Raw genomic sequence first — 23,591 nt, forward strand, 5'->3', positions numbered from 1 at the left:
ACTTAAGATGAATATGTCTTACCTGTTTTCAAATTTCCCACAATGTATTGGACTTAGAACACTCCATACTTGACCCAAGGACACTAGCAAGACAAGTAGAAGGACTGCATCTAAAAACCTCCAGCCTTTCCACTACTAGATTCTGAAGAATGGCCATTAGAATGATGCTGTGTGGCAAAAGTGATGTCAGAAAAGAGAAACTTGACATGAAGTGAGACAAACTAGAGAACAGGATCGCCCTTACATCTATAACATATGTCTCACATTAGCCCCTCTGAAATCCTTACACTGGCATCTCCACTTCATATGATGGGGAGAATGGCAAGCTTTATGTGAGAAATGCATGCTGTGACCCTTTCTAACTGTATAGCATTTCATTGTGAAGAAGGAATTATAGAATTTGGTCTTTGTGGTCTCTTACAAGCTGGAGCATCTATTAAGGGAGAGAGAAACTCAAATGAGAATCATCCTAGAGTGAAAACCAAAGTTAAGGAATAACTTTATGAGTAGCAATATTCAACGATTTCCAATATCTCCACTGTATCACTCAAAACTCCTCTCAGCTCTGTCCTGTCTTGGCTCAAATGTCCTTCCTAAAGGATGTCCTTCTTGATTATTCTACTTAAGTTGTATTTTTTCTCTTTCTGATACTCCCAGTCTCCTCCCTGTGTTCCATTTTCTTTTAGACTTTCCACGTCTAAATTACTGTATCAGTTTTTTATTAAGTTTATCTCCATCTGCCTCTCACCTTCATCAAATATACTTGAGCTGAAGTTTTTACTTTGTTCAAAAAATATATATCCTGCATTTAGAATTCCACACACCACTTACTAGGCACTCAGTTAATATTGATGAACCAATGAGTGAATTCCTAGAAAGTGTAGGAAAATATTCCGTAACTTAAGTTCCACTTACAAAATGAGATGTAACCAACTATGTGTTGATCTTTTAGAATGTTACGTTACTAAGAATTGCAAACTTACAAGTAAGTTTTCAATAGAGATGTCCCTTGCAAAAGTTATGAACCTTTTAAAAGATAATTGAGAAGCTAAGGGTAAGGATAAAATGACTCTGCCTCGCTCACACTGTGACTGCTTTGCCAGTACAGATGTAACATTTAAGATGGAAAACACTTCAGATCTCATTATTGTCGTTATGCATTTCATATGTTTTGTTGACAATAGATGTGTTTGAATAGATGTTTTATCCTCAAAAACAGAAAGAAAGCAAGAAAGGAAGGAAGAAAGGGAGAAAGAAAGAAAGAAAGAAAGAAAGAAAGAAAGAAAGAAAGAAAGAAAGGAAGGAAGGAAGGAAGGAAGAAAGAAAGAAAGAAAGAAAGAAAGAAAGAAAGAAAGAAAGAAAGGTGAAATCAGTTCACTGAACTGGTCTGACCTTTTCCCCAAGGGAGTGCACTTTAGATTACCAGGGTCCAAACTCTGAATCATGAAACAACTTAGAAAACTAAACAGGAATTGGCACATCAAAAAAGACTTCTAAGGTAATGCTATTTTTATGTCAGGCATTCCACAGTGCTGATGTCTGAGGGTGAAGGGCCTGGCTATAAAGGAAGAGAATGATTAAATACACATGGACTAAGATAATTCTAACTAAATACTTAATGCTTAATATGCAGTAGCCTAAACTAACCATGAACTCTCAGTCCTCCTGTTTCTTGAGAGGTATAACCCCAGCTTATGCTCCATTTTTATTTGAAAGCTCTTATGTAAAGCACTCTCTCGATGTTTACAACAAGAATACCAGTAAACACTGCTGATTGAGACTTCTGGATACCAAGCCAGTTGTTTTCCATTGGGAGCATCATGTTTGTTTGTTTGTTTGTTTGTTTGCTGTGGGACTGAAACCTGGTCCTGGGCTCTGTCCCTCAGCTCTTCAGCTCAAGGCTATTGCTCTACCACTTTTAGTCACAGCGCCACTTCTGGTTTTCTTGTGGTTAACTGGAGATAAGAGTCTCACAGATACGAAGAAACAAAAATGGCCTATAGACACATGAAGAAATGCTCAACATCTCTGGTCATAAAAGAAATGCAAATCAAAACAACTCTAAGATTCCACCTCACTCCAGTTAGAATGGCCAGGATCAGGAAAACGAATAACAACAGATGCTGGAGGGGATGTGGCCAGGAGGGATCACTACTACACTGTTGGTGGGAGTGCAAACTCGTTCAACCACTATGGAAAGCAGTGTGGCAGTGCCTCAAAAGGCTAAACATAGAGCTCCCCTATGACCCAGCAATTCCACTACTTGGCATTTACCCAACCATCCAGAAACTAGGGCATATTAAATCCACTACCACAACAATGTTCATTGCAGCATTATTCACCATAGCAAAAATATGGAACCAACCTAGATGTCCCTCAGTTGATGAGTGGATCAACAAGTTGTGGTATTTGTACACAATGGAATTCTATGCTGCTGTCAGAAAGAATGACATCGCCCCATTTGTTAGGAAATGGAAAGTCTTAGAAAAAATTATATTAAGTGAAGTAAGCCAGACTCAAAGGAACTTAGGCTCAATGGTTTCCCTCATTTGTCATAATCAGTAGAAAGCTTGGGCTCTACTAGTAGAGATCTGCAATAGAGCAAAACCTTGATATATAAGGCCATATAGTATGAAGCTAATTGAAAAGACCTCCAAGATATTGAAGCCATATAATGAGTGATTGTTGTCTTTAATGTACTATGTTATCTCTCATTTCTTTTGCTGTCCCTTGGTTATCTCATATTGTTACAGTATCTCACTTAGTTATCTGATATATTGGATTTATTTGTATTTGGTTATTTGAAATTGGATAGGGAAAGGGGGAAAACCAAGATGGGGTGGGGGGTGGAGGGGAGGGTAATGGAGACCAAGACTTGTGAAAGTGTATCAGTATATGTGAATTAATGCACCTTCTATCTGGCAAATATCATGTAACCCTTTTATTAATTACAATAAAAAGTATATATATATAAAAGAGTCTCACAGTCTTTTGTGCCCCGGCTAGTTTTAAACCTCAATCCTCAGATCTCAGCCTTCTGAATAACTAGGATTACAGATGTGAGTCACTGGTACCAGGTTTCAGAGCATCATTTTTTTTAAAAAAGAGAATTTTCAGTTTCATGAAGAAGAAATCAGTTGTCTGGTAGTAAATTTTCAGGATTTACTTTAAAGCATGATTCACTTCCCAAAGTAAGGCCTTAGTCACTTTGTGTATGTCCCTATGTACAATGTTTAGACTGTCATTTTTTTGGAAACTCATGTGAAGTTATTAGGTAACAACATAAGTTTTTTGTCTCTTTCTACCTGTGGTCCTATAATAAAACAGCACAAATAAGGAGCTGTTAGACAACTGAAACTTGTCTTTTATACTTGTTGGGTGAAGATCAACAGAGCTTCAGTGTCTGTTCAAAGGTGGTATTTTCCAGCTGTGTCCTTCCTTGAGGAAAAGAGTCCCACTCACACGACTCAATTATCTTCCAAAAGCAGCAACTCCAAACACCATCATTTCTGGAGAAGGATTTCAACATATAAATTTTGGAAGGTATGGATATTCACATCCATGTCACTGTCTACACATGTAGGTAAAGGGCAGTAATTGAAAAAAGATTTATGATTATTAAGTAGTCGTACAAAAAGGTTTCAATTCCAGGAGTCATGTATGACTACAACATATCTTGGTCAATGTCACCTCCTCCATCATTCTCCCCTTTTGTCCTTCCATCCTTCAGGGTGCAGTTTTTCTACTCAAAGAGATCACTGATTTCCCTTTATCCAGCCAAGTAATGCCTGGATAATAGAAATATAAAGTAATACATATGTGTTTAAAAGAAGACCAACATGTATAAAACAAACACTGTGGTGTGGATGTGAGGTAATCCTGCAAAGGACTGGGCCAAGCACCATGGCTTGTAGATACTCAAGAGGCTAAGATTTGAAGATTACAGTTCAAAGCTAGCCTAAGCAGAAAAATCTGTGAGATCTTTACTTCCAACTACTACCATAATATTAGTTTAATAAACTGAGTAAAATTATATTAGTCTAATAAAAGTCTTCCTTCTTTTTCAAAATAAAAAGAAGGGAGGGAGGGAGGAAGGAAGGGAAGAAGGAAGGAAGGAAGGAAGGAAGGAAGGAAGGAAGGAGAGAGAGAGGAAGGGAGGGATAGAAGAGCTCTTCTGTATTTTTTTTAATTTTTTTATTGTAATTAGTAAAAGGGTTACATGATATTTGCCAGATAGAAGGTGCATTAATTCACATACATTGATACCCTTTCACATGTCTTGGTACCCATTACCCTCCCCCCACACCCCCCCCGTCTTGGTTTCCCCCCCTTCCCTATCAAATTTCAAATATCCAAATACAAATAAATTCAATATATCAGATAACAAAGTGAGATACTATACCAATATGAGATAACCAAGGGACAGCAAAGGAGATGAGAGACAACATAGTACATTAAGGACAACAATCATTCATTATATGGCTTTTGTTTCAATATCCTGGAGGTCCTTTCAATTGGCTTCACATTATATGGCCTTATGTATCAAGATTTTGCTCTATTGCAAATCTCTGCTAGTAGAGCCCAAGGTTTCTACTGATTATGACAAATGAGGGAAACCATTGGAGCTCTTCTGTATTAATTGTGCTCTTTGAATCTGCATTTTGAAAATTGCATTTACTTATGGTTAGTCAGAAAAAAATGATGAATGGGAAAAATGCTATGTGCTAGCTGTGAATACAAAAAGAAACTTCGACTAAAGTCTATGCTAAAATATTGTGCCTCATAACCTAATTTGAAACATAAGAGTGTTAAATATCCTGGAAGAACAGCCATTGATTTGACATCAACTTTAAACAGTTTCAGCAATTGCACACTTTAAAATAACAATTTTAACCTCAAGCCCTCATATCTATCCACTCAAAAATGACCCTTTTGTTTCTTTGCATTTCCCACGATAAGGTAAACAGAGGGCTGGGAGGGTGGCCTAGAGGTAAAGTGCTCATGTAGCATGGCACAAAGCCCTAGGTTTGATTTCTCCATACCACATACACAGAAATAGCTGAAAGTGTTGCTGTGGCTCAAGTGGTAGAGCACTAGCCCAAGCCCTGAGCTCATGCCCTAGGACTGGCAAAAAACCCAAAACCAAAAACAACAACAACAAAATCCCTGACAAACATTCTGAAAAGACTTGCAGAAAGATCTCCATTTTGAGGTGCTGCAGAAAGAAAAATGAATGACAACCCAAAATGTGAACAAACTGCATTTACAGTTTGCCATGGCCGGGTGATGATTGTGCATCTGTACAGGGACACTGTTTAGAAATCTGGACAGAAGACACATCTCCGTAAGTGAGACTACGTGCCTTGCCTCATGGTGCACCTTTCTCTACCTGCCTTTTGCAGTTGGGCAACAGAAGAGGACATCCTTTCTGGTTATTCAGCCTGCTTGGCAACTTCTCCATCAACTCCGCCAACTAAGGCCAGGAGCACGCCAAATGAACTGGCTGAGCAGCTGGGCAGGACTTCCCCTGGGTGTCAATGGCATGGCGGGCTCCTCTTCTCTCCTGTCTGCAGGAAACTGAGGTGCATTCCTGCTCTGCAACACAAACATTGTCCTCTGCTTTTATCCGCAGGTGTTTTCCACTGAGCCTCCTGTCGGTTCCAAAGACCTCATCTTGCTGAACTGTCCAAAGAAAGGCGCAGGTAGGACATGGGAGTCAGGGACCAGAATGGGGCCCTTTCCAATAAAGATCAGGCTCTCCACTTTCCAGAGTGTGAATGCCGTGAAGAAGGGTTTCTGGGGATGCGAAGGATTCCTTTTGGACAATTCTTGGGGACTAAGTTGCCCGAGGCATGGAATCTACACCGGTTGCTCTTGGAACAGCCTCCACCACCTAGATTTCCTGTGCTAGCCAGGTGGTGGGGAGTCAGGAAGTTGCCTCTGATGGGAGGGAGGAAACTTCCCCCGCGGTGAGGGGAACCCCAGCCAGGCCAAGTTGAAGTGCAGCAGGCAAGGGCCTCCACTTGCCCTCATCGCCCTCCATCTCCTAACAAGCAGATGCACGCCCAGAGAAGAAAGCTTCTGCTTCCCTAGGGGTGACCACCCAGGGCAGAGCGCATCCCAGACGCGCAGCTCCCGGCCTCACTCCCGGCCCTGGACAGGGGCGGCAGGCATGTGGAATCCTCTCCCTGGTGGATGGCTGCTGCCCTGGGAGCCAGGGATTTCGCTCATGGTTTGTGCTTTCTCCTCAGGTCAACCATGGATTCTGAACACAGCGATGGAGCTGGGAAAAATTTACTGAAGCCTAACAAAAAAAGGTAGCCACTTGTTTCACTTTCGCAGCCTACATGGCCTGGGGCTTTGGGCAAGGTTTTTCTAGCTCCAGTTGTGACATAAGAGTGGGGTGGGGGTTGTTACTTTCATCCTCAGAAATGTAAGCCAGACATTGGAAGCAGTCCCTCTGCCTAGAGCAGTTCATTCATTGACTGTGGATCTGCACCCTCCTGTTTTGATGAGGCTCTTCTGCACTTTCCTGGCCCGGGCAGGCCATTGTGCTCATCCTTTTCTGTTACATTACCTTCTGCTTTATAAAAAATACCGGATCATCCACATGCTAGAGCACTGTGTTGATAGGCCTCTACTCTATGTACTAGTACATAGTTGTGAGAAACAGCCACCCAAGCATTGCATGCTCGTGAAATGGATGGACCAGGGGCCAGAACTGCATTTTGATTTTATTTTTCTCTTTTGTTTTAACTGGCAATGACACTGTATAAAAAGAAATGGTAGTATAAACAGATATAGAAAGACAAATAGATATAGGTACAGCTATAGGTGATAGGGATTAGAAGTACTAGAGTTTGAATGCAGGGCCTTGGGCTTACTGGGCAGGCACTAGACTACCTGAACTATAGTTCCAGATAAAATACTCAGAGCTAAATCCATTCATGGAATGGAGTCTTTATTGAGAATGGAGTGAAACCAAACCTCAAAGATTTGCATTCATGCTCCTCCACCATCACTCAAAAGCCAAATAAAGGTTAATTAGGATTTTTCTTTAGATATCTTGTCACCTTTTCTGACCTCATTAGCGTAAAGATGGAAGACAAAGATAAATTCAATTTTCTTTTTACGTATAAAAATCTGTACAAAAGGAATACTATTCTTTTGGAAAATAGTTTTTTCTTCCTACACACACATACACACACACACACACACACACACACACACACACACACACATACACCACCAAAAGACTGGTTTGTTGTGGTTGGCTTGCTTCCCCATCCTAGGTAGCAGTTTCATACAGTGGAAAACAGCGTCCTGAGTTAGATTTATTTGAATCACTGCTCAAAATAAAGATTGATATTTTTACGATTAAGGATAAATTATGAACATATTATAGAACACCCTCTTTTGCATCCAGCTTTTCTAGTTTACATTCATTTCCATAATGGTCCATTTAGGGCAGCAGACATCTTTTCTATCAGAATTAGATTTGCTCATAGTGTGATCTAATTACTTTGTTTTGTAGGCTATTTTTTCCAATATCTGATCATCACTGCTGTGTCTTTACTAAAGAAAATGTATTATAATAATATCTTGTAGTATAAAGATAGAATACTGCTAGAATTACTCAGATGAAGATCAAGGAGCTGAATTTTGGAAAGTATGATTTATTTTCTAAAGAATGAAAGTATAAAGCACTCCTTTTTAGTATATATTTTCCAAATTTCAAGATGCATGCATGTGTTTATATGTGTGTATGTATGTATCACTGAAAAACAGAAACTACATGGTGCACATGAAAAAATTATTAAGAGACATCCTACTCCCCATCATGAGATAAATTGATTTATAAAACTTGTGTAAACATTTATATTGAGACTTTATAAATGATACCACACTACCAACCTACTTTTTTCATGAATAGCATATGCATATTTCTTTTCCTAGCTATCATTACATATGAGTTTTATAAATAACTTTGGTAATTTTGAATTTTATGCAATTTAAAATTTTTGTTTACTTTTTTGCTGTATATTTCAGTAAAAAAGAGAAGGAGAGAAAACCAACAGTCAGTACATTTGCAATGGTGAGTTTTGAATCTATTCACAACTCAAAACTGAGAAATTTGACCTCTCTTCTCCTGGGATATAAACATTTCTTCTGGTATATTATTTTCTTTTGAGAATATGGCAATGGAACGATAGAATGAAATGGCTAGATTAAGTTTATTTTCAGAGGAAGGCTATCATAACTTACCATGTGGACCTAATTTGTGTATAAAACCTATAAACACAAGGTCAGAATCACCAAGTTTCATAGCAAAATGCTGATGTTATTAGAAATGCATATTATTAGGATATTCCATCTAAAACTAAGATCCATATGTATCATGGATTTTCAAGATGGCTTTACCAGAACTCATGTCATTGGTCTCTCACTTCAGATTGGGGAAAGTTTCCAGTTGTCAATCAATATTGTTTGGGTAAACTTCATTGCTTATGGTACAGTTGTTCTGCAAAGACATAAAGAAAGGATACAGAACAAGGTCCACCATGACAAAAGTCACATGGAAACATTTCTAGGCGAAACCAAGTGCAGTCCTTTTTCAGAGGTCTCAGAGGACATAGCAGCTTTATAGTAGGTAGTATCAGCTCTTTTCTTTCCTTCAAATGTTACAGTGCTTCTCCTTTCTATTTATAAGGAAATTTAAATTAAGAGCTAAATTCTTACCTATAGTTATAAGATGACCCTACATAATCTTGCCCTTCTTTTTGTGTATTTTTATTCTTTTAATTCTGTGCAAAGGAGTTTCAGCTCAATATATGAGCTTGTGAATGCAATAGTCTTTGATCCGTGTCACCCATTTCATCATTCTTGCCATGGCTCCTAGCCCCACCATTCTGTTGATTTATCTAGTTTCATATTCACATATTTGTGCATTTGCCCCCCTTTCCTCCATCTTTGGTCTGCCCCCACCCTTGACCTCATGAGTCTCTCTTTTGCTAATCATTTCCTAAAGCTAGCTTAGCTATTTCTTCCACTTTATGGAGTGGCAATAGCTATTGTGCTTTTCATTTCTACTTGTTGATTCGGTACTTATTTCCCCATACTATAACTGTAGTACTGTGAGGTCCTCACTCCTAACCGCAGGATTGTCTATGTGTGAAATGCATAGAAGTTCTAAGATCTTGCTTTTGGCAGCTGTGTCTTTTGTGTTGCCAGATCCTTGATCTTTGCTTTGGTTTACAATCCTTTGCTACAAGTAAGACTTTTTACCAGCTTTCCTCCAGATTACAAGTCTGTTACTTATAGCTACATGTGCAAAGACTATCACCTACCTTAGTCTTTACCACCAACTCCCACAGCAGGCTTTGCCTTATTTTCATGTTTGTTTGTTTTTAATTTGCTTTTTTTTTTCAGTCCTAAATCAGGTACTTTGTAAAACTATTCACTGCCTCTCAGGTAAGCCCTGAGCTTGTTCTTCTTACTGTGTCTTCCTTTACCTTTGTATCTCAGGAAGTCTATCTTTACTTTCTGTGATTACTGTAATTAAGAAATTATATGTATTTTGTATTTGTTCTAGGCATTCACTAAAGCATGTTCTATCTCTTAGGAAATGATTCCTTGAGGAATATGCATTCTCATTATTTTCCTCTCCTCCTCATTATTAAAGCCTAATCATGTGTAAAAAATCATTTTATAGTTATGTTAATTCCATTACACACTTTTTAAAGTGATAGAATGTTTCTACTGGTGGCTCATGTCTTTAAGCTTATTTACCCAGGAAGCTAAGACCTGGCAAGATTGTAGTTCGAAGCCAATGAGGACAGAACAGTCTGATTGATTCAATATTCAATTAACCAGCAAAATATCAGATTGGATGTGTGTCTCAAGTGGTAGAAAAAGAAAGCCCAGCTAGACTACAAGGCCCTGAGTTCAAGTCCAGATACCAACACACACACACACACACACACACACACACACACACACACACACACACACACAATATTCCCTTAGTGGTATCCTGAGAGATCTTTGATATTCATATTTTCCATATATTTTATGGTAATTAATAGAAGGGTTACATTATATTCACCAGATAGAAGGTGCATACATTGATACCCTTTCTCATGTCTTGGTCCCCATTTCCCTCCCCCACCCCTACCCCTCATCTTGTTTTCCCCCTTCCCTATCTAACTTCAAATAACCAAATAAGATATACAATATGATATTCAGATTTTTCTGAGATAAAACTGACCTCTATTCTTAGAAATGAAACCACAAGTATTATGCTTCTCCTGTAGTCCCAATAAAGACTTCAGCTTTTCATCAGCTTTCTCATAAAAAGACTGAGCCCAATAGGAAGAATTAAGTCAGAAGCTGCTGAAATACCCATTTCTAATTATATAGCTGTTGTAGCTTAGCAAAGGTGGAAGCAACTGAATGTAGAGTTTTAACAGTAGGAATATTGGAAGGCAGAGCAAATCATCCACAAAACTGCTCATCATGTCTGTGTTGTTCTTTCTTCTGGTAGTTTCGCTATGCAGATTGGCTCGACAGGCTGTACATGGTGCTGGGTACTCTGGCTGCTGTGCTGCATGGAGCTGCAATCCCGCTCATGATATTGGTGTTTGGAGAAATGACAGATAGTTTTGCAAATGCAGGAAGTAGTTTACCACCAAACATTACTAATTATAGTAAGTCTTATTAGTGGTACTGATTATCTTGGAAAATTGCAAAAAAATCACCCCCTTGAAGTGACATTTGTATGGTCCATGCTAAATATATCCTATTTATTTAATGTTGTGAGGGGGTGAAGGTTTAGAATTCTGGCTCATGCTTATAGGAAGCTTGAAATGATAACATTTACCAATATTTGAATGGACAATGGAAATGCTGGCATACAGAGAGGGCTCTTTGCAGTCAGAAATATCCAAGAGAAGGTCAAAATTAACATCTTGGTTAATAAAGTAGAACCAGTTATGAGGGAAAGATGGAGGAAGTACATACTCAAGTACTGATATTCATGAATATGAATTTCTTCTTGCAAAGATACATTATTGAATTTAGCTATGTGTGTTTGTATACAGCAGGAAATATTTTATACTTAAGTCAATTTGACCTATTGGTGTAATTTATTAACTAAAATGTATTTGATCAAGTGTATATGTTTATTTTTAATGGGAACAAAAGAGATATAAATGGTATATTCTTGTTTTGTCATGATCTAGGTGAAATCAACAGAAGTCAGATCTTCAATAAACTGGAGGAAGACATGACTATGTAATTAGACATTTTCCTTAATGTTGTTTATGAACCTTTTCTGTATCAATCCAGTTACATATTTCAAAACATTATTAGATGTCAAGGAGGATGCAATGAATATTTTAAGTTTGTCCAGGTACTGGCGGCTCATGCTTATAGTCTTGGCTGTCAGTAAGCTGAGATTTGAGGGTTGTGGTTTGAAGCCAGTTAAGACAGGAAAGTCCATCAGACTCTTACTTCCAATTAACGACCAAAAAGCCAGAAATGGAGCTGTGGTTCAATTGGTAGAGTGCTAGCCTTGAGCAAAAAGTCTCTGGAATAGTGTCCAGGCCTGGAGTTCAAGACCCAGCACACACACACACACATACACACACACAAACAGACACACACACGTATATATACCTAGATATATGTAGTATTTGTTGCATAAAATGCACCAAAGTTAGGGTTAACTCTAAATTAGACTTATACATGAATGATATATACAGAGAAAGTAGAGGAGTTCAAGTAGTTTTTTTTAATTTAGTCAAAATATGAATCATCAATGTAAATGTCTTTGTAATTAGCATCCTGATGTTTTTAGTCATAATTACAATAACATTAGGCAACTTGAATTAAAAAAAAAACAAACTGAATTCTACCTATCATATAAGACACCACAGAGCTAGTATAACCACTGTGACCATAACTTATTTCAGGAATTTTTATGTTTTTGATTTATATATCATTAATGTTACTCCCCAGAATAGCTTATAACGAATGTTCAAAGATATGTGTTAGTGAATCAGATGATGATAGTTCTATAGTATACTATAGGCAATTACAAAATCTTTTTTGGAGGAAGTTAGGATGCTTGATTATATTTCAAAAGGTGAGACTCAAATAACTAATTCATTCTGTGAACATCTACTGTATTTAATTTAAAAACAAGTGCCTTCATTTTTTAAAATGTCACATTAAAATAGAGTGCTGATTGTCAAGGCTAGCGCTCTACCACTTGAGCCACAACACCACTTCTGTCTTTTTCTGTGTATGTGCTACCAAGGAATCAAACCCAAGGCTTCATGCATACTAGGCAAGCACTCTACCACTAGACCATGCTCCCAGTCTAAGGAATGATTTTTTAAACCAGTTCTGGAGCTTGAATTTAGGGCCTGAACACTGTCCTTGGGCTTTCCTTAAGGCTAGCACTCTACCACTTGAGCCACAGCACCACTTACAGCTTTTTCTATGTATGTGGTACTGAGGAATCAAAACTGGGTCTTCATGCATGCTAGGCAAGCACTCTACCACTAGGCCAAACTCCAGACCCCTAAGGGGTGATTTTTAAAGTAAGACTCCATATGGAATGTTCACTGAATTATGAGTGATAATACCAGAGACTATCTACTACTAATATAGATATTTCATAGGCCATACGTGCTAAATATATTATTAGAAGACAAGATATAAATAAATTTTAAAATCGGGAAATTGATATTCTGTGTCCATGTAAAACATTTCTTAGTGAAGCTAAAGGATTGTTTGCTTTATTTCAGAATATCAACAATGTGCTTTCAGATTGTTTATAGTTTTTATTGTTAAAGAGTTTAATTAGGAAGGCTATGTGATTTTCCCACACATTTTAGGGTATCTTATGTTGGGCACTTGCACAGATGTAGCTAAATACTTTAAATTTTCAGTTGTCACTTAACATACAAGCTGTCCTACATTAGTGGTGAGCCAAAAAGCCATCTTTGGGTTCCACTTCTGATAAATCCATTACCTCTTCCATTTTCAATGTGCAAAGATCACCCCCTAGGGCTCATTAGTCAATGCTGATGTAATAAAAGCAGATAAGGACCAGATGGCAGGCCTCACCTGGTGCCCCTATGCCTCCCCCAGGTCTAGCACATATGCTGGCTTTTTCAGGTACTTACTATGTGCCAGCCACTGCCCTAGACGCATTTTTCACATTATAGCATTACTGATCTTATGTCTATTTTGCGAGTCAGAAATGTGGACCACTGAAGCAGCTTGCTTGAGATTACACAGCAACTGAAACAAGCCATCATTAGCCATTCCTTGAACTTGATGCAGACCTAGTTGGATGCTGACTGTCTATTTGTTGCAACCCTTTTCATGCACTAAGGATGGCCCGATACCCACATGGCTGAAAAAGAAATACTGGGTGATTTTTTCTTGAGGGCATTGACATTGATTGTGACTGGAGCTGAGTGTGCCTTGTTCTTTTTTCAGGTATGCCTATTACTACACAGGAATCGGTGCTGGTGTGCTTGTTGCTGCATACATCCAGGTGTCATTTTGGTGTCTGGCAGCTGGAAGACAAATTAATAAAATTAGGAAAGAGTTTTTTCATGCCATAATGAAGCAGGAGATAGGCTGGTTTGATGTGCATGATGTGGGAGAGCTTAACACCCGGCTCACAGAGTAAGTACCTAGTTGAATGTTTAGCTTCAATCTGCTTCTCATTTTTCATGAAATGAAATAGTTGTCATCAGAACTATTCAGACATGTTGGCGTTGCACAAAGAAGTAATTGCAAGCTTAAATTCATTATGAGAAACAACCACGTCTCATATTCCCTCCACCACCACATGTACTCCTACTCTTGAAGGGAATGAGAAGTTGTGATACTAGCACTGAATGAGGAGTTGTACTTGCCAGAAGAAAGATTGGGAGTGCCTGTACAGAGATGTGCAGAACAAGCAACAATATGATCCTTTCTGGTGAAATTTCCTAGCAACTTGAAATGCTGACCTTGCCTATTTCTTAAGTACATCATGTCCATGTCCTTGGGCCCTAAGTTCACTGATTCCTGTTGTTGGTGACAAAACTTCCTACTAAATAGTCACACCAAGCCAAATAAAAAAAGTGTACACACATAGACGTGGGATAGACAAAAATGTCCGTGAGCTCCCAGTAAATGAAAGCAAAGCTGGATTCAGAAGAAAAGTTCTGTGTTTGTACTTTGACAGCAATCTAACATTATCTATATTTTTTTTAGTGATGTATCTAAAATTAATGATGGAATTGGAGAGAAAATTGGAATGTTCTTTCAGTTAATGACAACATTTTGCAGTGGTGTTATAGTAGGATTTACACATGGGTGGAAGCTAACTCTGGTGATTCTGGCTATCAGCCCTGTTCTTGGATTGTCAGCTGGTATCTGGACAAAGGTAGGTAATGCCTGTGAATAGATTTTAAATTCTTCCCCAGGACATTTTGAGTTGCATATTTGTTCTAAATCTTCTTTAAAAAATCAGCAACATAGGCTGGGAGTTTGGCCTAGTGGTAGAGTGCTTGCCTAGCATGCACGAAGACCCGGGTTCGATTCCTCGGTACCACATACATAGCAAAAAGCCAGAAGTGGTGCTGAGGCTCAAGTGGTAGAGTACTAGCCTGGAGAAAGTCCAAGGACAGTGCTCAAGTCCTGAGCTTGAGCTCAGGACTGGCAAAAAAAATGAGCAAGATAAATTGATCCGTTCTAAGTACTAACCAGGATACCAGAACATCCTGGATATGTGATTATTTGGGAAAGAATAAAAAAGGAGGAAGGAGCTAATAAATCTCATCTTCTTCCACTCTCATAACAAAAGGACATGTGAACTCTAAAGATCTGTGGACAATGTGGTGAGCATTGCTACGTTCATTCAACAGGTGGAGATTTAAATTCAGTGAAAAACCCATGTACCATTCACTAAATATTTTTGCATTTTAATGTTTTTGGTTACAGCTTTATTTTCACTTCATAAATTGATTTTATAGCTTTGTCATAGGTATAAACATCTCTGTTTATACATACTCAAATCCATGACTAATTTGTGAAAATATTCTCTACTCCTGGACACATGTATATCCATATTCTCCAATTCTCATGGAGGACCGGAGAAGTGGCCTTCCCTCCTTAACACAGCATCCTCTGAATTTTTTTGCCAGTCCTGGACCTTGAACTCAGTGCCTAGGCACTGTCCTTGGGATTTCTCAAGGCTAGAGCTCTACCACTAGAGCCACAGCACCATTTCTGGCTTTTTTTTCTATGTATGTGGGTATCAAAGAATCAAACCCGGGTCTTCGTGCATGCTAGGCAAGCACTCTACCGCTAGGCTAAACTCCCAGCCCCACCTCCACTGATTTTGTAAAATTTAGTTTCCCTTTCTGGGTGGGGTTGTAATTCACATTGTTAAAGATTTAATGTCCATCTAGGTATTTGGTGAAAAGTTTTACATAGCATACAGCTTTTGTTGAGCTCTACATAACAAAGTAAAGTCATAGAAATTTATGTAGTAAAAGATATAAGTAATGGGAGGTCAACCAGAACTTAACTTGACATACCATTATCACACAGAACAAAGTGACCTATAAATTTATGTCTAGCAATTCAGTGGAGGAAGACCGGGCATTTTAACAATGGCACTGAAGGGACTAGACCTACATAGGCCTAAAAATTAACAAGAAACAGCCTAAACTTGTTACTTCATGAATCTAGATCTCCTTAAACAGAAAAATGTCATCCAACCATAAAAAAGTAAAAAACAGCAACAACAACACAACAAAAAATCCACAAAATCGGTATGTGAACAACTCGGATCAATTTCTAGGGACCAGAAGTATACAGACCCTATTGTAGTTACAAGAGATAGCATGAAGCCAGGCATAGGTGGCTTGTACCTGTTATCCTAACTTTTCAGGAGGCTGATATCTGAGGATCATGATTCAGTGCAAGACCTGGCAGGAAAGTCTGTGAGACTCTTGTCTGCAATTAATCACACACACACACACACACACACACACACACACACACACACACACACATCACCCAGAAATGCACTCTTACTCAAGTGGTAGAGTGTGCTAGCCTTGAGCAAAAAATGCTCAGGGGCAGCTCTCAGGCCCAGAGCTCAAGCCCCATGGTAAAAACAAAACAAAACAAAGATAGCAAGAGGAATTGTTGTGATTTGTGATGGATCCAACATGTGGGTCACATGAGTTGCTGTAGATGATAAGGGTTCAGAGAACTACATGTATATACATTCATGAGTGCATGGAAAGAAGCAAGTGTGGATAACATTGCTGGATTTCTGGTTGCATGTGTCACTCTATTGTTATTATTCTCTGCAACTACAAGAGAATCTGCAATTAACTAAAACTTAAGATAAAACATAAAAATTACAACAAAATATCAAATTACAACAAAAATGTACATTGAGAAGTGTTTAATGATGAAAATTCCTATAGCACTCTATAATGTTGCTTCTAAATATATTTGTTTGAATAATACATCAATACCTATGTTAGATTCTTTTATAGAAATAACAGTTCCACATGTCTTAAGCTAATACCTTTTACTCTTTAATAAGAATCACGGGGTTTAGAAAGATGGATGGGTTAGTGATCTTTTTTGTAGCTATTATGGATAAAGCTAATCATAGGAATGCCACATCTTACTATTCTTCATATTAGAGGAATATTAGAAGTTGGTTTTTCTTATACCTGAGAAAAGCTTTGAGAAGTTTTGTTGCTATTTCAGCATTCATAGCTTCTTTAACAAATAGCTACTTGCTACCCCGACAATAAAAAATTTAAAAAAAATAGCTACTCATCCTGGTGCTGGTGGCTCATGCCTATAACCCTAGCTACTCAGGAGGCTGAGATCTGAGGACCACAGTTCAAAAACAGTCTGGGCACAAATGTCCATGAGACTCATATCACCAGAAAACCAGAAGTGGCACTGTGGCTCACAAGGTTCAGCACTAACCTTGAGCTAAAGCGCTCAAGGACAGCGTCCTGGTCCAGAGTTCAAGCCCCACAACTGACAAAAAGGGGAAAAATAGCCACTCTAGTGAAGATTCTGCAATATTTTGTTTTTCTTAGAAGTATGGAAGGTCGAAGAAGGAAAAAGAATTCAGTATGGCCCTTGGCACATTAACACAAACAAAATAACACTTTGAACTCCTATTTTTAAAATGTTTCAGGCCAGAAGTTTGGCTGAGTGGTCGAATGCTTGCACAAAGACCCGAGTTTGATTCCTCAGAACCACATACATAGAAAAAAGCCGGAAGTGATGCTGAGGCTCAAGTAGTAGAACCCTAGCCTTGAGAAAGTCCTAGGACAGTGCTCAGGCCCTGAACTCAATCCCAGGACTGGCAAAATAAAAATATTTCTTCATAAATCTCTTGTTGGTGGCCACTTCCAGTGTGAACTGGTGTATCTCAGTTTCCAGAGGAACTGAGAAGCACTGCTAAAGCAGGTCCTGTGAGCTCCTTGTACTCTGCAGACCTGTTTGCTCAGGGTGGAGCCAATATCCTAATACAGACCCAGTGCTGTGCAGCAATCAGAAGATAATAGAGGGACAGTCCTAGGAAGAAGACTGTTAGAAGGCAGGAAGGTCTGGTGAATCAGTGGAATATCATTTAGTTACCAAACAGAACAGATATATACAGTGCAGTGTCTGCCCATAGAACATCATTAATAAATACTCATTCCCTCATTATCTATCTATCCATCTATGCTTACTTCTTTTATTTTCACACAAGAAAGGAAGTAATGTATACTTAAAAATCAAAACAACTATGATCTTTTCATGCCAAGAAGGAAGTCTTATTACAGAGGGAAGTGAGCTTCAAGACACATGTGAATGATATATTGAAAGACTGTGCTATTGTTCAACTGGGGAGTTTATTATAAATTGATTATATACAATACTTATTTGATGGTGAGACACTTCGCTACACACATTGTTGTAACCACATTGCTTTGCCCACAACAATTGATCCAGCTTCATAATAGTTCATATGTCCATGTCTTGTTTCAGGGAGGGATTCATTTTAAGGATTATTGGTTCACACTTGGAAGCAATAGGAACTCAAATTGGAATCCTGAATCCACATAGCAAATTCCTTATCTGCTTATATTTCCATTAAGTCATATTTATACTAGGAGAGATAAATCTATTTTCACCATGCAATTGAGAACTAATGAGATCTTGTGCATATGAAGTGACCAGAATGTTCTGTCTACAGAATAAATATTCACCAATCAAACAGAAGGATCAAAGAGAATCCAGGAAACAAAGACCTCCCTTGTGGCTGAACATAATGTTTCTCCCAGCAGCACCAGCAGAGGAAACTCTGTATTTATCCTGGCATGGGAGACCCTCTTGAAGTTGCTTGGTCTCCTGCATTCTTCTTCCTTCCACCTTAACACTTCGGGATGGGAGTATTGTTAACAGTAGCTATCTTGGGAACACAACACGTTTCCTTAACATGCTGCTGGCACTTTGTATTTGTTCATAAGTGGTGTGGCATGTATTTTCTATTCTGAAAATTAGCATCTCCCGAACATTCCCAGTGCATGTATTTGGAAGAGAACTCATGAGGTTATTGTTGGAAAGTTTGCCATTAATCTAACTTCTTGATCTAAAAAGAACTTGAGGTGGCTTCTTTTGAGTGAATGTATATGCCAAAATATAAAACATCATGGAAGGTTCTCATATGCGTTAATTTACTAGCAGCCTCTGTGTATTTAAAACTTAAAAAATTAAATATGTGAAGTTGCATTTTTAAACAGGTATTGTCTTCATTTACTGATAAAGAACTCTTGGCATATGCAAAAGCTGGGGCAGTGGCTGAAGAAGTCTTAGCAGCCATCAGAACTGTGATTTCTTTTGGAGGACAAAGCAAAGAACTTGAAAGGTTTGAGCTTCTTTGTAAAATAATTAGAAATGTGAAGTACTGGGTCATCTCATGTGCTCTTCAGGTTGACAGGTTAATTATAAGTATGTTTTCCATCATAAATATGTTTATTTTTAAAACATACTTGATTGATTACAGAATTATTAACAGTCTAACTTGTAACTACAGCTAAGTAAATGAGATTTTAGAGCTTTCTAGATGCACATGGACATAAAGATGACTAAACAACCTATTTTTCTCTGATGAATTTTGTCTTATCAAGCTAATTACTAGTTCTCTAAGATAAATAATTATTTGGCATAAGAGCAATTTTATTCTGTGGCTTACTTTCCTTTATGCTTAGGCTCTTACTTGATTATGAAACACTCCATGATTTGTAAGATAAAATTTTTTCATATATTTTTATTGCAATTAATAGAAGGGTTACATTATATTCACCAGATAGAAGGTGCATTACTTCACAAACATTGATACCCTTTCTCATGTCTTGGTCACCATTTTCCTCCCCCCTTCCCTATCCTATTTCAAATAACCAAACAAACATATATACACTATATCAGATAACAAGGTAAAATATTGTAACAATATGAGATAACCAAGGGACAGCAAAAGAGATGAGAGATATCATAGTTCATTAAGGACAACAATCACTCATTACATGGCTTTTGTTTCTATATCCTGGAGGTCCTTTCCTTTAGCATCGTACTATATGGCCTTATGTATGTATGTAAGATAAAAATTTAACAAAAAGAGTAACTTCCAAGTCTGCTGCACTGTATGTTGTTTAGTATTATTTTTGTGACTCTTGCCTTTTATTGTACTGCTAATAATACAGCAACTTATTGAATTTTAAAATGTTTATCAAAGCCTTTGTTTCTCTAGTAGCAATGGCCTTCTTAAAATTAGTAATCTAACATAATGGCTTAGCTATTTTCCACTTTTGGCTGTCTATATAAATGGAAAAGCTTGTTTAAACAAATAATCCTTCAAATAAATCCCACCTCCACATAAAGCTTATATTCTAAGCTTTATTAATAGGCAACTATACAATACAACCTCTAGGAGTAATTATATTTAAAAAATAAAATACTATGAGAATCACTGGAATATCTGTTTAGAGAGGTATGCCTAATGTCTGAAATTCTAATTTTTAATAATTAAGAGTGAACAGATGTGCATGAGGGAAACAAATTTAGCAAAGCTATCTCTGAGCAAGGTTCACCTAGGCTGGGAACTGAGCAGTGAAGAAAAGTAGTAATTGCCCATTTTATCTTCTGCTTAGGAGAAAGGATAGATAGGCTGGGTGGGAAGAACAGCCTTCCAAAGGTCCTGAGTTGGCAAAGACTTCTGTATATGCTGGAAAATACCAGAAGCAGGACTGGAAGTCATGGGAGGGAGGACTAGAATATGGGGAACTTGCAGGCCATGGGAGAAGAGTTAGGATTTTATTCCAGGGCCTGAGCAAGGGCTGAGATCCTTAAACAGGGGAACAACTATTGATGTGATGCTTTAGGATCAATTCTTTATGAAGGGCCTGATGAATGGAGGGAGCCGTGAAGACGTGGAAGTGGGGAGGCCTGTGGGAGGGTTGATGCAGTGGTTCAGATGGAGGCAGAAGGATGACAAATTACCAGACTTGGAATTGAACTTGGAAGTAAAATTGACCTTATTCTTGGACTTTGCAATCTCCTCCAGGTTTTTTTTTCTTTCCATTTCTTGCTTTCTTTGCTTCTGCATAAACAGGCAAACCATGTCGAATGTTCCACTTTCTCTTCAAAATAACAGGCACTTGAGAATGCTGGCTCTCTTGAAAAGGAAACTTAACCTAAATTATTAAAGCTTTTGATTCAATAAGTATAAAAACTTTGTTCTGCTTAATTTAATCTTAGGTATATCACGTAGATGTTTGTCTACTAGTATTTACTTTTTATTTTCTTAACTGAAAAACTGTTCCTTGCTGTTCTCAGTAACCACTTGGATCATTGGCCAACATCCCATGCCATTTAAGAAGAATATTTTTATACACCATTGTTAAGCACTTCTACTTTGTCATTTCCATACTGTCCCTATGAATGGATGCTTTCTAAATATTGTTTTATATGACTGACATTTTTATTGAAAATGAAAGTAACTGGGTGTTGTTCAGATCTCTGCCTTCCTCTGCTCCCTGATTTCGTTTATCTTCATGGTGACTTAATGGCTTTCTTCCTGTGGTTGCTTCTTCTTGTGTGGTTGTTTTCTCAGGCTGCGTAGGATGTTGGATTAGTGAAATGGTTTTGACAACAGTCTCATTAAGAAGATCTGCAGCAAAGGAAAGGATAGGGTAGGAATCATGAGGATTGGATGGTCCTTGAAAATTTGTGCCAAGAAAGTCATTAAATTTCCCTTCACTTAACTTCTACATTGGGAAAACACATACATGCACCCTTAAGTTCCAAACTGGAAGTAACCTATGTGTGCATGCATGCACATACACACATGTGCGTACTTGCCTACAGATGCACACACACATACATACACCTTAGTGTTTTTGAAAAACAGGTTCTGAGAGGAAATTTTCATTTCACATCTCATATCATTATAAATTTATATTTAGAATTAATCCTTAATAGATATTTCTTTTGTAAACTTCTGTGGCTTGCTTTTGTAACTGATGTCCATAGCTAGGAAGGCTATAAAATATATATTCTCCTACCTGGGTGGGCTTGCACTGTGCTGTATCTGCTAATGAAATGAATCCTCAAGTGAAACTTAGTATTGCATTATGTAGTGTCCATAGTCAGAAACCACAAAACATGAATTCTATGTGCAATTAGCTTCTTTCATTTTATCCATTTCGAGGCTCCTTTGAACAAGGCAACAAGTAGTCTGGTTTTTGCAGCGAGAGCTGATAAAGAATGTAATGACAGATGTAAGGCTCAGTATTTAAGGCTTTATCCTCTTTCCTGAAAATTTTACCTTGGTTGAACATTTGCAACAGACTCTATCTCTCAGGCCTAGTAGTGTATCTGCCCATCTGTTCTTGTGTATAATAATCTTGTGTTTCTTTAAAAGGAAGATAAATTTAGAGGTATCATTTCTTCTATGCTTAACAGCAGGTATTTTCCATTCTTTGAAGATTTAAACATATACTTGCAATATCATTTGGGAAAAAGCTTTAAATCATTAGGATTGTTGAAATAAAATGTGTTGTCATTATTTGCTTGTTTGTTTTTGCCATGCTTTGAGAAATGTCTTATATTTACTGAAAAAAATTGTGTGTCTGTGTGTGCACACATGCACACTTATATGTGTATTTGTTCATTTGTTTTTGTTTTTGGAGATTGGTAACTCAGCTGACCTCAGATTAATGAATTTGGGAATTTTTAGTACTGGAATTGTAGACATGTCCCGTCATGTCATGCTAAAAGAATTTTAACCAGTTTTCTCATGGTCTCTGTGATGTTAACAGGCTACAAAACTTTAAATGTGTGGCAAAAGGCCTCAGGTAGCCCAAGCTACTAAGCCAGCGAGACTACCCCAGCAGAAGGCCACCATGGCAGATCTGTGTTGGGGAATGTGTACATAGGAAAAAAGAAGTTGCTATCAGTTCATGATGATGGACTATTGCATGTTCTCATGTCAAATACCTGTTATGTGTTTACATTTAATATGGATGGGTATCAAAGTATGATTAACTATATTTGACTGCAAAAGGTAATACATACCTCACCTTGCAGCATTCTCAGCATGCTGTCACAGCCATCTCTGTGTTCAGTGTAGAGTGATTATGCAAAGGAGGATTCTCTCAACCACAATTCTATTTTATTAATTTGTTTTTGAGATAGGGTGTCACTAATTTTGTGCTAACTTCAAACCGAAAATCTTCCTGCCTTTACTTCCTGGGTAGCCAGGGTTATAGGCATATACCAACAGTCCCAGCCAGCATGCATATTTTGAAGGCAAAAACAATTCTTCCCATTGCTTCTATTTTATTTTCTGTGTGAGACAATATGTGCTGTGGAACTTGCTAAATATTACTATACTGATTTCAATATATTGAGGTGCAAAGAAGAAAATCTGATAGTTCTTCCCATAAATAAATTACTACCCATAAACCTTGGTTTCCTTTTCTACAAAAAGGAATAAGAGTGACATATAAGGGCTGGGAGTTTGGCCTAGTGGTTAAAGTGCTTGCCTAGAATGCACAAAGTCCCGGGTTCGATTCCTTGGTACCACATACATAGAAAAAAGCCGGAAGTGGTGCTGAGGCTCAAGTGGTAGAGCTCTAGCCTTGAGAAAGTCCAAGGACAGTGATCAGGCCCTGAGCCAAAGCCCAGGACTGGCAAAAAAATAAAAAAGAGTGACATATAAGATCAATGTATACTTTGTTATCTGATATATTGAATTTATTTGTATTTGGTTATTTGAAATTTGATAGGGAAGGGGGGAAAACCAAGATGGGGGGGCTGGGTGGTGGGGGGGGGGAGGGTGATGGGTACCAAGACATGTGAAAGGATATCAATGTATGTGAATTAATGCACCTTCTATCTGGCAAATATCATGTAACCCTTTTATTAATTACAATAAAAAATTATTAAAAAAATAAAAAAAATTGAAAAAAAAGATCAATGTATAGACAAAA

At 37.9% G+C, this 23,591-nt stretch overlaps 1 protein-coding gene across 1 annotated transcript in view; it reads left to right on the forward strand.

Moving 5' to 3' along the window:
* Window positions 1-6,240: 6,240 nt before the first annotated feature.
* The window catches only part of LOC150063186 (ATP-dependent translocase ABCB1-like), a 52,907-nt gene continuing 35,556 nt past the window's right edge, over window positions 6,241-23,591 (forward strand). The window contains exons 1-7 of the mRNA XM_090332858.1: window positions 6,241-6,317; window positions 8,050-8,095; window positions 10,544-10,706; window positions 11,241-11,292; window positions 13,513-13,704; window positions 14,281-14,452; window positions 18,843-18,967. Of these exons, the coding sequence (XP_090188984.1) occupies window positions 6,259-6,317; window positions 8,050-8,095; window positions 10,544-10,706; window positions 11,241-11,292; window positions 13,513-13,704; window positions 14,281-14,452; window positions 18,843-18,967 (809 nt within the window). The 5' untranslated portion in view covers window positions 6,241-6,258. The remainder of the gene's footprint in view (window positions 6,318-8,049; window positions 8,096-10,543; window positions 10,707-11,240; window positions 11,293-13,512; window positions 13,705-14,280; window positions 14,453-18,842; window positions 18,968-23,591) is intronic.

This window comes from Megascapheus bottae, chromosome 5, assembly GCF_031878675.1.
Source record: "Megascapheus bottae isolate mThoBot1 chromosome 5, mThoBot2.hap1, whole genome shotgun sequence".
NCBI classification, from domain to species: Eukaryota; Metazoa; Chordata; class Mammalia; order Rodentia; family Geomyidae; genus Megascapheus; species Megascapheus bottae.